At 48.9% G+C, this 16,000-nt stretch overlaps 1 protein-coding gene across 1 annotated transcript in view; it reads left to right on the forward strand.

Annotated features, from left to right (window-relative positions):
* The first annotated feature begins 2,429 nt into the window (after positions 1-2,429).
* The window catches only part of CCDC149 (coiled-coil domain containing 149), a 100,998-nt gene continuing 87,427 nt past the window's right edge, over positions 2,430-16,000 (forward strand). Inside the window, 1 exon segment of the mRNA XM_082462066.1 lies at positions 2,430-2,788. Within this exon segment, the coding sequence (XP_082318192.1) occupies positions 2,435-2,788 (354 nt within the window). The 5' untranslated portion in view covers positions 2,430-2,434.

The raw sequence follows: 16,000 nt of genomic DNA on the forward strand, positions 1-16,000 counted from the left end.
GGAAACCCAGGCAACTGGAGATGCCGTTTTAACTGAGTTGAAAGTTCCTCCACATACTGGGGAGGGTAGAGGCTTGCCGCTCTTTGATTTTCCTCCCCAGTTTTATTTTTAAACACCTTAATAACTGGCTGACTTACTTCAGAGAAGGAAAGCAAGTAGGCGCAATAAAGTCGCCCAGAGAGTTGTCGTAAAGGTACATGATCCCTCACGTGAAGATTCCCTGGCTCCCAACAGCTTGCTGATTGTCCCGCTGCCTGAAATACCAGTGAAGGCTCCAAAGCCACAGCAGTACTGACAGCCTCAGCTAAACATAGTAACTGGAAGGGGCGGGCTGCTTTCCCACCTGAATGCCAGCCGAGAGCAAGGCGCAGACCTCGAGGCAGTGGAAGGCAGATGGACCAAGTTATGCCCACTCTTCCTAAAGTCTATCTCATTGACAGGTTGGAATGAAACCAGATGGTTTGCCAGAGGGCAATATATTGGCAGACAGTACCTTTCTTCTTAGCATGAGACGTCGATCAGGCTGTTAGGAACAAGTGTTTTGTGCTGAGTTAACCCTAGACATTCAACTCAGGGATGACCTTCTTTCCACCCTCTTGGATTACAAAGAATGGATTAGGTGGCCCAGCTGGTCAGAATACCAGAAGCATTAGCTGTATTCTAGCCTCTTCTTTTTCTCTTGTTCCCTAGAGCACTTGTTTGCAAAACTTTAATGGTAAGGCTTGCAAATCCTCTAGGACAGGGACCGTGGTCTGCAATGTTATTGAAATGTATTCAGGATGAGTACAGGATTTGTACACAACAGGCACTGAATAAAAGTGCTACCTACTAGACTGGCTCCTGCCTGTAGCCCCTGGTCTGCCAGAATCTGCTGTAGAATCTTCTTTAGATGAGGACCCAGCAGGTCACGATGCCAGGGCTGCCAGGGAGAGTCCCGGCCATCCAGGCTCCTCATCAGTGGTGTCGCCACTTATATCAGTTATCTGTTGTTACATAGTAAACCACCCCAAAACTTAGGGGCTTAAAACGACAGCTGCTTATTTAGCACGTGCTCTGTAGGTCAGCAAATTGGGCAAGGCTCAGCTGGGTCGTTCTTCTGCTGACCTCAGCTGGACTAATGCAGGCATCTGTGGCCGCTGGGGGTCAGTGGCCTCACTCACATGTGGCAGTTGGCTGGTTGTTGGCCATGAGTCCTTCATCATCCAGCAAGCTCTTCTGGGCTTGTTTCTATGGTGGTGATCACAGGTTCCTAAGAGCGTAAGCAAGAATAAGCCCTACTGCACAGATCTTTTACAAGCCTCTTTGTGTAGCACACTTGCAAACACCACGTTAGCCAGAGCGAGTCACATGGCTGAGCCTAGAGTCAAAGACAGTGGCTGCGACATGGGAATTATTGACACCATTTTGCAAACAGCCAATAAAACAAGGCCAACGATAGAATGCAATATTTCCAACTCCCAGGGGTAATACTTCATTTTCAGGTTTCCAAGAGGCTGGGAAGTGTCTCTAGGAGCTAGGAGTCCTAGTTGAGTCTCTGTTTCTCCACCTTTTCTGATAAGTGGAGGTAACATCCATCCTGCAGGATTGATTCAGGATCAACAGGGACTAAAACAAATAAATGTTGGCTGCGATGCGTCCACAACTAAAATGGGTTCACAACTTCTCAACCTACGTGCTTATCTCTACAGGGAGCGCTTCTGCAAGTATGGAAAGCTCACTACTGGTAGTGGTTCAGGACAGGATTTTAGGTGACTGGGGAAAACCACCTTGAATAATATTGACTCATGTGTGAAGATTCCCGTGTCCTCTGTAATGTAATTCCCTTTTAGTCCTTCCTCTTAGGAGAAAGTCTCAGTTTGATGCTAATATGTCTTCAACACCTCTCTTGACCCATGTTAAGCATCACACTCAGAGCTTTCGGTCCTATTTAGAATTCATTACCGTTTTATTTTCAATGTTTTTATTTTTGACAGCTGATAATTTAAGAAATAGAAATAAACATGAGTAGCTTAAGAAACCATGTTAAATATGTAATAACATGTGGTTCATTCATCCATAGGTTCAACAAATATTTGTAGGGCACCTACTGTGTGCCAGGCCCTGTACCCAACATTCATCCCAGAGGGAAGCAACCCCCTGCCCAGGTGGGGCTTACATTCTAGTGGTGAGAGCCGCGATAGTGGTCAGGGAATGGCTGGATTTGGGGATTTACTTCTGGTGGGGGACGCCGAGCCGCCTCCCGCCTGGAGAGCAGTAATCCTGCGGTCAGGACCTCGGCCGCCACGAGCGCGGGCTCCGGGGGCTGCGCGGGGCCCGGGGCGCTATGCGGGGTCCGGGGGCTGCGCGGGGCCCGGGGTGCTGTGCGGGGTCCGGGGGCTGCGCGGGGCCCGAGGTGCTATGCGGGGTCCGGGGGCTGCGCGGGGCCCGAGGTGCTATGCGGGGTCCGGGGCTGCGCGGGGCCCGGGGGCTTCGTGGCGCGGTCCTAGGCCGGCTCGGCGGCGGCTGCGGCCCGGCACCGACCGCGGCTCCTCCTCCCCTTCCTCCCGCGGAGGCTGACGTTGAGTCAACAGCGCGGGCGGCCGCGGGAGGCGGCGGCGCGGCGGCTCGGAGGCGCCGGGGCCTCTCGGGGCCGCGCGGGGCCCGGGTGGAGGAGGCGACGGCGGCGGCGCGGCGGGAGGAGGAGGCCGCAGAGGAGGAGGGCGGCGTCCATGAGGCCGGCCCGTGCCTGGAGGAGGAGGCCATGAACGGCGACCGGACCGAGAGCGACTGGCAGGGGCTGGTGAGCGAGGTGAGGCCGAGGCGCCGGCCGGGCGGGATGGGCCGGGCCGAGCGGTCGCCAGCCTCGAGCCCGCGCCCCCCGGGTGGCCGAGCCGGGCGGGGACTCGCGGGGGACGCGCACCCCGCGGCCTCGGCTGGCTGCCCCCACGCGCCCCGCCAGGTGCGCCGTTCCTCCCGCCCTTTGCGGTCTGCCCGGGCGCCACTTTCTTCCACGCCAGCTGGTGCCAGCCTCTGGGGAGGGGCCTTCCCTCCGGGCAGGGCTGGGCACTGGATTGGCGAGAGGAGCGCGGGGATCCGGGAGTGGGAGCCAAGCCCCACCTGCCTTCTCAGTTGCCGCTGTTTTGGAGCCAAGCGATTGGACGCCCAGTGCTGAAGCGGAAAGGTGGTGCCAGGGGGAAATCCGGGTCCTGGGGCCACGCCCGGGCCAGGTGGAGTCACCTGCAGCGGAGGTTTGGGGGGGAGGGGAGTTCCATAGTGTCCTCTGTAGCCTTCGTTCATTCAGTTATTCAATTCAGTCAACACGTTTACCGTGGGCCTTCTGTGTGTAAGGTGGCGCGCCGTTTATCAAAGGAGTGAAACACTGGTGCAGAAGTCATTCGATTTGTGGAAGCAGAGAATACCGTGCCCTCCCCCGCCCCGGCCCAACGATTTTGTCAGAAACACCCCTGGGGTCGGCTTTTGGACTCTTATGCTATTCCCTCTTCAGCCCACCCTAAGAATGGTTTGGCCTGGGAGGGGCTGCCTGACTTCTCCAGGTGAGAGAGAGTGCTGGTGTCTCCCTCTCACAGGTAAGTTGTTCGTCCTGACTTACCACCATTTGTGATGGCGGTTAGCCACTTACCTAGCTGTGCTGACCACGCCCCGGAAATTCTCCATTCTCTCCCTCCTGAGAACCATCCCCTTCCCCTTCCCCATCCCCATCTGCATCCCCAAGGCCAGCTTCAGCCTCCGTTTTCTTACTTCTATACGCACAATACAGGGTGTAATGGTTTGCTGGCTTCCTTCCCATGTTGGGTGCTGGAAGGGAAACCTTGTACCGTCTTTCTCCTTTAACCATTTCCTGGGCCTCCAGGTCAGTCTGATAACAGTACTTAATGTCCAGTGTATGCAAAGCATTGTATTTCTGAAGAGGAATGGACTGTCACGGCGTCTCCCCAAGTTTAGTTTGTTCCCTCTTGATCTGTATGTAATAACTGGACAGTATTATGATATGTTGTCATGCAGCCTGTCCCCATCTCCTCTGTCAGGCTTTATGTTAAGGGATAGATCCTCTGGGGATCTTTTCTCTTGGCTCGTCAAGAATCATACCCAGTGGTCAAGGAAGCTGGAGGTGGTTCTTCATGGAAGTCCAGTGCTGGGCTCTGAAATAGCAGAATGTTCACTACTCCAGCAAATACTTGTCGAATGCCTGTTAGGAGTCAGGTACATTGCTCGGTATTTGGGATACAATGGCCAAGAAGACAGGTGACCCCTTCTGCCCTCAAAGAACTCCTGAAGCATATGGTATAGTGTGGAAGGAGAGTCACACCATAAACACTAAGAGAATCCTAAAGGGTGGACTGGGAAGGATGGGAAACCAAAGAAGGAAGTTCTTATTGGCATGGCTGTCCCTGGACCGCGGGTGCCTCTGTCTTGCCCTGACCACACAGTATTGCAGTCTAATGGTCTCCCCACTAGGCTGTGTATTTTACTTGGCTTTGTTCCAGGTGCCTACACGCTGAGCTCCATACACAGCAGGTGCTCAAAAAATGCTTGTAGAGTAAGTCAAGATCCGGATATGGGTCTTTCCAGAGTTGTCCTGCCTATCCCAGCTCTGTATCTCCAGAGTAATGCTGTCTTGCCTTCAGACATTCATTAAAGCTTAGGATGCAGAGGGTGCACAGCTCGGGGCTGTGGGATGTGAAAATGAATGCAAGGTGCTTCCCACCTTCATAATAGTTAACGTCCATTCCTCAAGTCCATCCTTCATATTTAACATTTACACAGCCTCATACTCACGATGGTATAAGGTAGGAATTATTTCTTATTTTTCAGATAAGGAAACTGTGGCCCAAACATGCTAAGGAACTGGCTCAGAGCCTCACATCTGGAGGGGGCAGAACTTGAACCCTGGTGCCTGACTCCAGAGCTTGGGATCATTAGGCCACACTTTGTACCTTAATCACCAGTTCATCTGTGTGTATATTCCCCAGACAGAAGATTCTCGAAGGGGGGGGTCTATGTCTTATTCATCTTTGAATCCTCAGCAACTGGATCACTGTTGCTCAGAGTATGATTTACAGATCATCAGAGTCATTTTGGGAGCAAAGAGTACAAAGAGTCACTTGGCATTTGGGGGAAAAAATGCAAGTTCCTGGGTCTCTCCCCAAATCTACAGTAGCGCACTGAATTGTGTTCTTCCCCCCATGGATACATCTAAGTCCTGACGTCCCAGTAGCTATAATAAGACCTTATTTGGGAACAGGGTCTTTGCAGATATAATCAAGCTAAGGATCTCAAAATGAGATCATCCTGGATTTAGGATGGGCCCTAAATCTAATGATTAGTGTTCTTATGAGAAAGTAAAGATAGATTTGAGACACAGAGATACAAGGGAGAAGGCTATGGGGAAGCAGAGACACGCAGAGAGGAAGTCCACATGAAGAGGCAGAAACTGGAGATGGGCAGCGACAGCCAAGGGATGCCAAGGGCTGCCAGCAGCCACCAGAAGCTGGGAGAGGCTTGGAATAGATTCTCCCTCAGAGCCTCCAGAAGGAACCAATCCTACTGACACCTTGATTTTGGACTTCTGGCCTCCACAACTGTGAGAGAATAAATTTCTGTGTTATAAGCCACCCAGTTTGTAGTGATTTGCTGTGGCAACCACAAGAAACGAATTACCTTACTTCATGAAAGTGCCTAGGGGTGTAGCCCCAAATCTGCTTTTGTCGCAAAGGGAGCTCACAGGGGATTCCCCTGCACGATCAAGTTCAGCTGCCTGGGCTTCCGTGGGCGTGGAGAAATCGTGTGGGTCCTAGGCAAGTAGGATTCAAGGAAGAGAATGGTCCGTGGCTAGTGGCGTTTGAAAGTGACTTTGGAAGCCAGTGGAAGGAACTGGGGAAGGCATCACCACACATGTGACCTGGATCAAATGGGCTCCAGTCTGTTTCTACAGAAGTCCCCGGTTCTACTTCCCACCCTGGGTCCACACTCCATTGCCCTTCCTGCCCGGAGCCCTGCGCTCTCTTTCAATCGGTTTGCTTCCTCGGCTTGCCTCTAGGAAGCAGTTTTCATTTAAATGATCCTATAGAGATCAGTTTTATTTTCATATTTTTAGCATAACAAGCTGAAATTACAGCCTTCTCTCAGGCCCTGAAGTAAACACGGCCATGCATGGGAAAGGAGTGTGGCTTCTGTTCTGTTCTGGAAATTAAACGTCTGGGGAGGGGGAAGCATTCTTCTCATCACCACCTGAGGTGATCTTTCAAATCAGGGGGAAATCTTGAAATGCAGTCGTGCAGACAGTCCATAACTTTATTTCGAAGATAAAAATCCTGGTCATCTCTCAGCCTACTGCCCTGTGATAAACCGTGACTAATTCAGTTTCACTATTTGAATTTTGGTTGATTAATTAGATAGCAATCAGTCCTGTATTCCTTGAGCATGCTGTATGCAGTGACTAGGAGGCAGATACAGAAGATGGTTAAACCTGGGCCTCTGCCCAAAATAGAGCCGCTGACATTTGGGGAGGGAAGCTGAACAGGCTCGCAGTCTGAGCCTGTGGATAAGGGCGCAGCTTTGGGTCTTGTTTGTTGACTGAGAACTGAGAGTAAGTCTTGGCTCTACTTCTTTCTCGGTGCAAAACCCAACCCAAGCAGGTTCAGCTCAAAGGGAATTTATCAGCTGATATTGTGGGTTGAATTGTGTCCCCGAAAAGATATGTATGTTCAAGTCCTAACCTCCTCCCCCCAATACCTGTGAATATGACCCTATTTGGAAACAGGATCTTGCAGATGTACTCAAGATGAGGTCATTTGAGTGGGTTCCTAATCCAATGACCAGTGTCCTTATAAGAAGAGGGAAATTTGGATGCAGAGGTGCACAAAGGGAAGACGATGTGAAGACACAGAGGAAAGAAGGCCGGGTGATGACAGAGGCAGAGATTGGAGTTATGCTACCACAAGCCAGGGAAAGCCAAAGATTGCTGGCAGCTACCAGAAGCTAGGAGGAGGCAAGGAAGGGTCTTCCCCTAGAGTCCTATTAGGGATCCTGGCCCTATCGACACTTTGGTTTTGAACCTCTGACCTCCAGGACTATCAGAAATTAATTTCTATTGTTTCAAGCCACCCAGTTTATGCAGTTTGTTACAGCAGCCTCTAGCAAACTAACACAGCTGCCGTGACTAATCATTCCAAGGTAGGGGTGGTGTGGGGCACAGCTGGATTCAGCGCTCAGACAGATGCTTTCTCTCCATCTTTGGCTCTGCTTGGGGCCTGACTTCAGTCTCAGCCTCCCACCCTCTCAAGCTCAAGTCCAGAGGGGAAGACAGAAACTCTTTTGCAGGAGACCCCATAGAACCCCAGGAATCACTCCCTTTGCACCCACTTAGATCCCTCACCTGCCCTGGAAGAAGTTACTCAGGAGCGTAGTGACCTGTCTCAGGCCCGCAGTTGTGCACGGGGCCCTGCCCAGGCCACATGGACTGAGAGTGGGTTAGGGGGGTGGGAACGATTGCCAGAAGAAGGGGAACGGGTGTTGAGAGAATCGCCGTGCCGTGCGACTCCTCCGACCCTCATTGTTCTCATCTTTGAACAGGATCGTAAAGCACCTACTCATAGCTGCTCTTATTGTGAGGACCCAGTGAAATCATGCTCGTTAGTGTTTTGCTGGCTGCGTGGCAAGCAGTAAACGTTCAGCAAACATTAGTACAGTGAGGGCGGAGCTCAGGGCACAAACTCAGGTGTTCGCAAACTGAAAGCTTTATTTTGCTATAGCACCTTAGTTATGGTTACAAGCTCCCATTGTCAGGCGGCGGGGGGGGAACGTAATCTGGATTGGAATCACCCCTCTGCCTGAACTTGTATTTGAGTTCTAGGGCTGGTAAGTAGTGCTCAGCCACTGGCAGGGGAGATGGGGTAGGGGGCACACAACTGGTCTGGGCGACTTTTGTTTAACCACACTCTCCTCATTTCAGTCTAGCATCTGGTCATTGGTCACTGTCAGTCACTGTTGTGTCTGCCCTTGTTCCCCTCTTCTGACCCTTTGGTGTCCGTACCAGACCCGTGCTACTTTGGGTGAATGAAGAACAAGGTGATATACTGCTACTTCACTACTCTGGGCATGGGGGGGGCTTTGCTCCCTTGCCCAAGGTGGGGGAATTCAGTCATGTTCTGCTGTCTCTGAATCACTCCTGAGCTGAGGGAAACTTTGAGAAACCATGGTGCAATTTTCTGCATAGACACACCACACCACACCAGGCTGGGTCCAGGGAATCGGGGATTATTTTTTACTTCCTAAGAAAGAAGGGTATATTTGTTAGGGTAAAGTCTAAGCCACTTAACAAAGATACCTACTCCCAAAATATGTTGGTTTCAGTGAGGTAGATATTTAGGTCTCTTTCGTGTCATAGTGTGGTGGTCCACGCTGGGAGAGCAGCCCTGCTCCAGGAGTCATTTAAGAACCCAGGTTCCTCCCATCATGTTTCTCTACTGTTTCTTAGGGGATGGTCCTCAACTGTATAGTTAAAGCTAGGTTAGTGCCATGTTTTGTCCCAGCCCATGGAAAGGGGAAAGAGAGAAAGGGGAAGTCCAGGGCAAAGGGCTTTTCTTTAATTAGGGATGACAAGAGAGCTATACGTATCACTTCTCGCATCCCATTTGTCTGAGTGTAGTCACATGGCCACATGTAGCTGCAAGGGAGGCTAGGAAATGTCACCTTAAGCTGGGTATGCCCAACTTAAATTTGGGAGGGTTCTATTAAAAAGTGAGAAAGGTATACAAGACAGGAAAAACACAAACTTATAAAAGGAAAAAAAGGATAAATTGGACTTTATCAAAATAAAAAAATGTCTGCTCTTTGAAAGACTCTGTTAAAAAAAATGAAAAGACAAGCCACAGATGAGAAATTTTGTGCAGAACACATATCTTATATCCAGAATATACAAAGAACTCTCATAACACAATAGTAAGAAAACAATCTAATTTTTAAAATGGGCAAAAGAGTTAAATAGACACTGCACTAAAGAAGAGATTCAGATGGTAAATAAGCACATGAACAGATACTCAGCATCATCCGCCATCAGGAAAATGTAAGTTAAAGCCACAATAAGATGCCACAACACATCTGTTAGAATGGAAAAACAGACACAGAAATAAAAAATGGGAAAACCAAGTGCTGATAAGGATGCAGAGTGACTGCAAGTCTCCTACATCGCTAGAGGAATATAAAATGGTACAACCACTTCTGAAAACAGTTTTACAAGTTCTCATAAAGTCAAACCTACACTAAACCCAACAACGCAGCAATCCTGCTCATAGGTGTTGACCCAAGAGAAATGAAGACATGTGTCCACACAAAATCCTGTATGTGAATGTTTACAGCAGTTTTATTTATAATTGCTGAAAACTGGAAACACAACAGTGTCCACTAACTGGCAAGTGGATAAATTGCTACATCCACATCATAGAATCCTGCTTAGCGTTAAGATGGAACAGACTACTGATGCATGCAAAAACATGTCAAGTGAACGAAGGCAGAGACTCAAATGCACCGACTGTAAGATTCCACTTATATGAAATTCTTGAAAAGGCACAACGAAAAGGACAGAAAAACCAATCAGTGGTTGCCAGAGCCTGGAGTGAGTGAACAGATTGACTGCAGGGGAATACGAGGGAGCTTTTTAGAGTGAGGGACATAGTCTATGCCTCGATTGAGTTGATGGCTACATGATTGTATAAGTTTGTTAAAATCCATAGATCTGTACACCTCAAAAGGGTGATTTTTTTTCTCTATGTAAATTATACCTCAATAAACTTAAGTCTTTAAAAAGGGGGGGAATGGATATTGAAGACAGTCATCGCTATAGAGAGCTTTACTCTTTACCTCTCTGATTCCCCAACTCATCAGGTTTCCGTCACAACTAGCCACGCCCCCTACATCTCAGTCCCACAGTCCTTACTCCACTCTCCTGACACCAGGCTGATTAGTGTTCATTCTTAGACACTCACTGGTAACCAGGCTCTCTTTCCTTGCACTCTGTCTGCCTTCTCCTCAAATTTGGAGATCTTTTCTAGTCTTTTGGAGGGCCGTGGGGGAGGGAGTTATGGGGAGACTCTTCTTTGCTCTGGTATCTTCTGGTGAAGGACAAGGCCTTCAAAACTGAAAAGCCAGTCACTTTCCTACCAGTGTTCTACTGAGCACTCTCTTCCTTGGAGAAGGCAAAATGTCTGGCTTTTAAAAGGGAGAGGGGGACTTCCCTGGTGGCGCAGTGGTTAAGAATCCACCCGCCAATGCAGGGGACACGGGTTCGAGCCCTGGTCCGGGAAGATCCCACATGCCATGGAGCAACTAAGCCCGTGCGCCACAACTACTGAGCCTGTGCTCTAGAGCCCGCAAGCCACAACTGCTGAGCCCGCGTGCCACAACTACTGAAGCCTGTGTGCCTAGAGCCTGTGCTCTGCAACAAGAGAAGCCACTGCAATGAGAAGCCTGCACACTGCAACAAAGGGTAGCCCCCGCTCACCACAACTAGAGAAAGCCCGCGTGCAGCAACGAAGACCCAACGCAGCCAAAAGTAAAATAAATAAATTTATTTAAATAAATAAATAAATAAATAAAAAATAAAAGGGAGAGGGATATGTGGAGAGAAACAGGGTAGGAGTTATAAGAATTTGAGGCAAGGTAAATAGAGTACCATTTAATATTTCAAAGCATTATTCACATTCATAATATTAAATGAAAAAACAGTGCACAATAATGAACAATATATCTTAGATACATATGTAGGCAGTTGGTGAAGCTGAAGAAGTGGAGAAAAGCTTCTTAGAAGAGGTAGAACTTGAACTGGGTCCCTCCACTTTGGCTGAAGAGGGCATGGTGGTGGTGACAGGAAGCAGGCCTGAGCACTGGACTGGTGGTTGGCCTTTGAGGAAATGCTCCAGATAAAGCCTGAAACTAGTGAGATGAGGTATAGCAGAGATGGAGGTTGGATAGCCAGGGTAGACCAGATGGTGAACAACTTCAAAAGCAAGACAGAAGGGTGTACTCTAATGTAGCTGGTAATAGCCTCTGAAAGCTTTTTTAGCTAGAGTGTAAGTTGATGAAAATACTTGGGAAATATTCATTTCCACGGAACTCAGTAATCACTGAGCCTTTGTCATTCACAGGGCACTGTGCCAGGCAGCGGGAATATAAAGACAAATTTGGTAGCTCTCCCAGGAATCAGGGAAAGACAAGTGAAGATGAGTTACCAGTAATCTAGTCTTTTCTGTCACCATCAATATTCCCAATTACCCCTATTGCACCTAGGTCATACCACTTATCATATGGTTCTTTGACTAACCCTTGACTTGTCTCTCTCTCCACTGGGCCCAAAAGATCTTGAACTCCTTGAGGGTAGGGACCATATGTTATTAATTTGTGACCTTAACACTTCACACTGTACCTTGCCCTTTGTAGGTACTCAGTGAGTGTAGAATATGTGAATGCTTGAATATTTGAATAAATGAAGTGATAAGGAGTTATGGCATCAGTGGAGAGAGAGAAAAAGGGATGTCTATGAGACAGATTTTAAAGGAAGACCCGTACAGGATTTCATAGCCAATTGGATCGGGAAGATGCAATAGCATGAGTCCAAGATGACCCTCGAAGTGTGGCTAGAGAGTGGTGGTGATGGGTCTGACAGAGGGTTGGGGGTGACTGAGTCTGGTGAGAAGAGGACAAGTTCTGCTTAGAGCTCTGCATTGTTCAGAGTTTCCTAGGAGTGCTTGAACTCTTGCGAGGCAAACTTAGTGCTTCCTGGGAACATTTTTGATGAGCAGCTATCCTCATAGTGGCAGGCTAATTTTAGAGTAAGTTTATTAAAATTAGCATGTGGGGGAAAGTGAGCACAACTGCTATTTTTAACTAATGGGATTCATGTTATCTCCTGTGCAGGGAAATTCGCATATGTGCTTCTAAAATTGACAATTGCTACTCTTATCATGTTAAAAAAATTAATTTAGTGACTTTCACATTGAATAAAATACACTGGCTGAAGCTAAGAAGAGGACTTTGGCTAGTCCCTGAATGAAAATGACCAGAGTGAGCAACGTTTCTTACCCATTGCCTGGTTTTCCACCAGTAAAACCATAGCAGGGCTTTGGGTACCTCCTGGCAGAGGACTTCGCTTAGTTGAGAGTCTGCATCTCTTTCTGGTCCTTCAGGTAAAATGGCACCAGTGGTAGGGGACACCTGGTCCCCAAGAAACACAAACCTTTGGCAGATTTTTTATTTTGAAGTCTTCTCATTTTCATTTCACTTCTTCTAGGCTACTCTGTTTCCATTATCTTATAGTACTTTTATTGTAATGAACATCTTAAGTTTGTTCAAAATATCAGATCTTCTTCAAGCCAGTATACCTTCTATATGACTAGCCTATTAAACGACCTTAAAAAAGACACTTCACCAGGACCTCATACTCAGAAGCCTTCAGTGGCTCCCCATTACTGGCTATTCAAGGCCTGCCCCAAGCTGGCCTATCTTTCTAGCCTTATGCCTCATTTTCCCTCATAAATTGGTTGTTCCAGCCAAACTGATCTGTTCCACATTCCGGCTTCTACTTTATTATCCTGACCTCATCTGGGTGGGCCTTCCACTTCTTCCCTGACCACAGCCTTTGCCAGTCCTTCAAGATGGAATAGACACCAACATCCTTCATAAAATCATCCATGACCACCTAAGCTTGAAGTGAGCTCTTCATCCTGTTGCCTTATGTAGTGTAGGTTACAAACCACTTATGTAGAACTTACATGCTCCCTGAGAAAGGAAAGGACCTTCTCTGTGTGTGGATCTTAACTCCTACACAAATTAGTGAGCTCCTAAGAGGAGGGACCGTGACCACCTGTGTTGGGGTAGGAGACAGGAGTTCTAGAATGATGAGGCTTCATGCTATGACTCAAGAGGTGCAGGACCTGAGTGAGGATACTGAGAGAACATCCCCCAAATGACCTAGTTCTGGCCCATTTGCAGGGCCTCGACTTTGATTTCACATTCTCATTTATGGGAAGAGAATCTTGGACGTGCCTGCCCACCTATAGTTTATTAGTGACAGACACACAGGTCGGGGGTCAGTGATGTCAGGATGGATCCATCACTGTGATAGGTTGGTCGGTTGGCATGAAAGAAGAATGAAACACAGCCCGGAGGTATTTCAGTGGGACAGGTGGATAGCAAAGAAGAAGGTCAACTATGTTGTGTTGTGTTGCACACAACAATGTTGTGTGCATAGCCTTGTGCTTTGCAGGGAAGTTCATTTGGATTGGGGGATTGAGGAAGGTTCTTGATGAGGGTAGCACTTGGGCCAGGAAGGTTAGGCAGGATTTCTGCAAGTGAAAATGTAAAGGAAAGGTGTTCTAGGCAGAGGGAATGGAGATAGCAAAAGTGCAGAGATGGCAAAATACAGGGCTTGTTTGGGAAATCCCAGATGTGTTTCTCTGATTGGAGACACACAGTGGGGCATCAGGTGATGATTGTTAGGCTGACCTTGAATGCCTGGTTAGCTGTCTAGAGAGTGCTGGGGTCCTGAGTGGCCTTCATTCTAGAGGCAACTCAAGGGGCATGACTGTACGCTTTGAACAGGGAGAAGTTGCCTGGGGATGAGGGCTGAGCAGGACCCAGGAGGCCCCCTGTACCTGCACCTGTCCCTCTGTGCCCTTGTCCTCATCCACTCTCAACCCACCTGAGCCTGCCTTCCACCCCATTTTTACTCCTGAAAATGCTCTTGCCAAGGCCACCCAAGACCAGCCTCCTACTTGCCACATACGGCGGTCTTTCTTCAGTCCTCTACCTACTTGACACCTCGCTGTGCAGCCTCTGACACTCCACTCTTCTCGCCCTACACACTGGGCTTTGCATCCCTCCGCAGGGCCACTGGATGTGTCCCCCAGGCACCTGGCACTCAGCGTGCCCTGAACTGAATTTACCCTCCCTCTGCCTTCAGCCCTTCCCATCTCTCTTCCCTTCTTCTATCCCATATCAATGAATGATATCGCTATGGAATCTTCCTTGATTCTTCTTCCCAACTTACCCCACACCCATCTAATTATCTACAAAGACCCATATTTTCTGCTTTGGTACAAGTCCTTAATAAGGGCTCTGTGTCACCTTTCCTACTATCCCACCATGGCCCAGGTTCTCATCCACTCTTCCCAGAATATCTGCATAAAGACCCTCTAAGATCTTTACTCCCTGCAGTTACTTGAGTTGTCATTCCAAGCGCTGAAATGATTTACCACTAAAGCCCCCGATGGCTTTCCAGGGCCCGCAGAGTGAAAGCCATTCCTCAGGTGGCCTCCAAGGGCCTGCTCTGTCCTCATCTTCAGTAACTCCTCTGTACCGCTTATGCTACCACCTCCCTCACACTCTATAGAATTCCTGTTACCAGATCATTCCGTACCCTGAGACATCTCTAAGCCTTTGCTTATGTCCAAAGATGATCTCCTACTCACACTTTACAGCCCAGCTCAAATGTCATAGCCTCCACGTGGGTTTCCTACCTCTTGTGGGTCTCAAGAGATTGGGAAGTGGATGGTATATTTCAGTTGGGAAGACAGTGTGGGGCTTTGCGAGCAGGTATGGCAGCTGGGGTTCCTGAGGATGAGGGACCTTCAGAGGGGTGGGTGGTCTCCAATGTCTAGCACAGTGCCTGGCACATGATCCTTGGCAGGCACTTGTGGAAGAAAGGAAGGGAAGGAGGGAAGGAATGAAGAGAAGGAAACAAGGAAGGAGAAACAGTTCACCTCGCCATTTTCAACATTCTCTCTGAAGCCAGCCCTACTCACCTGCCAGTGTGCCCCACTTGCAGCGTCTCCCCGGGCTGACCAGGAGCTGGGCTGTGAGTGTCCACATGGCCTGGCAGATGCCTGGTGTCCCGGGCAGCTTCCTTTCTCAGGCAGCAGTGGGTTATGTAAGTCATCAAGCTCCACCACTACGTAGCTACACGGTCTTGGGCAAATCACCTTACTTGTCCAGACCTCAGTTTCTCTGGACTTTGTACAATGAAGATAACAATAGCTGCCTTGTGTCTCTCATCTAAGATGAGGGTAAAGTGAGATGATGTACGTGAAAGTGTGTTTTAAAGTCCCCGACCCTCTACAGCTGAGGGGGTGATCCTGTCCTTGCCTGGGCTTTAGGAAGAGGCTTCTCAGGGCTTCAGGGATGGTTCAGCCGAGGGAGGTGATGTGTCAGCTGCCGCTGTCAACATGATGCCATTGAAAATTCATATTGATGAGGTGCAGATTGACGTACCTGCTTGCTCTGCCATCTGTAGACCCCACGACCAAGGAGATATTGGAGGTGGCAGCGATGGGACTCCCTTTTATTTAAGCCAGTTCCAATTTGCTTTTTAATTTGCTCCAGACTGGTGAATGCTGTCAGGGTCAATCTGTAACCTTTTCTGCTCTCCCAACAGTCTCCAGCTTTGCCAGACCTTCTAATGTGTTTGCACACTGCTTGATCAATTCCTGGGCAACTTCCATCCCATGGCCTCTTCTGCGCTCACCTTATTCAGCTTCTGACTTTGCACCCTTCTCACTCTCCCTCAGTCCAGTCTCCTGCTGACCACTCTACCTTCCTCATTTGTTGGGGTTTTGAATAAGCCTCGTATTCAGCTGATTTCAGGGCCCAAGACCCAGCACTTGCTCACAAAGAACCAGCAGTCAGCTCCCCGCCCTGGCTTCTTGCAGGTGCCTCCTCATCAGCCTCCCTGTCTCCTGCATCTCTTTCTGCCTTTCCTTCCAGGCTATCCCTGCCTGATCAAGGGTCTGGAAGGTCTGTGATCCTGACCTTCCTTTCTCAAAGCCCTCCACGGCCCTATTGGCTCTGCCTTTGGCTTGGACTCCACTGTCATTTAAGGCCTTTCTTACTTTCATCCAAACCAAACATTCCAGCCTTATTTTGCATTTCTCCCTTTCACATGTCCTGTATTCCTGGCAAACAGAACCACTTTGGGGTCTTTGCTGGAAGCCTGTGTTTCCATGCACCTGGC

The sequence above is a fragment of the Balaenoptera physalus genome, assembly GCF_965194825.1.
Source record: "Balaenoptera physalus genome assembly, chromosome: 5".
NCBI lineage: Eukaryota > Metazoa > Chordata > Mammalia > Artiodactyla > Balaenopteridae > Balaenoptera > Balaenoptera physalus.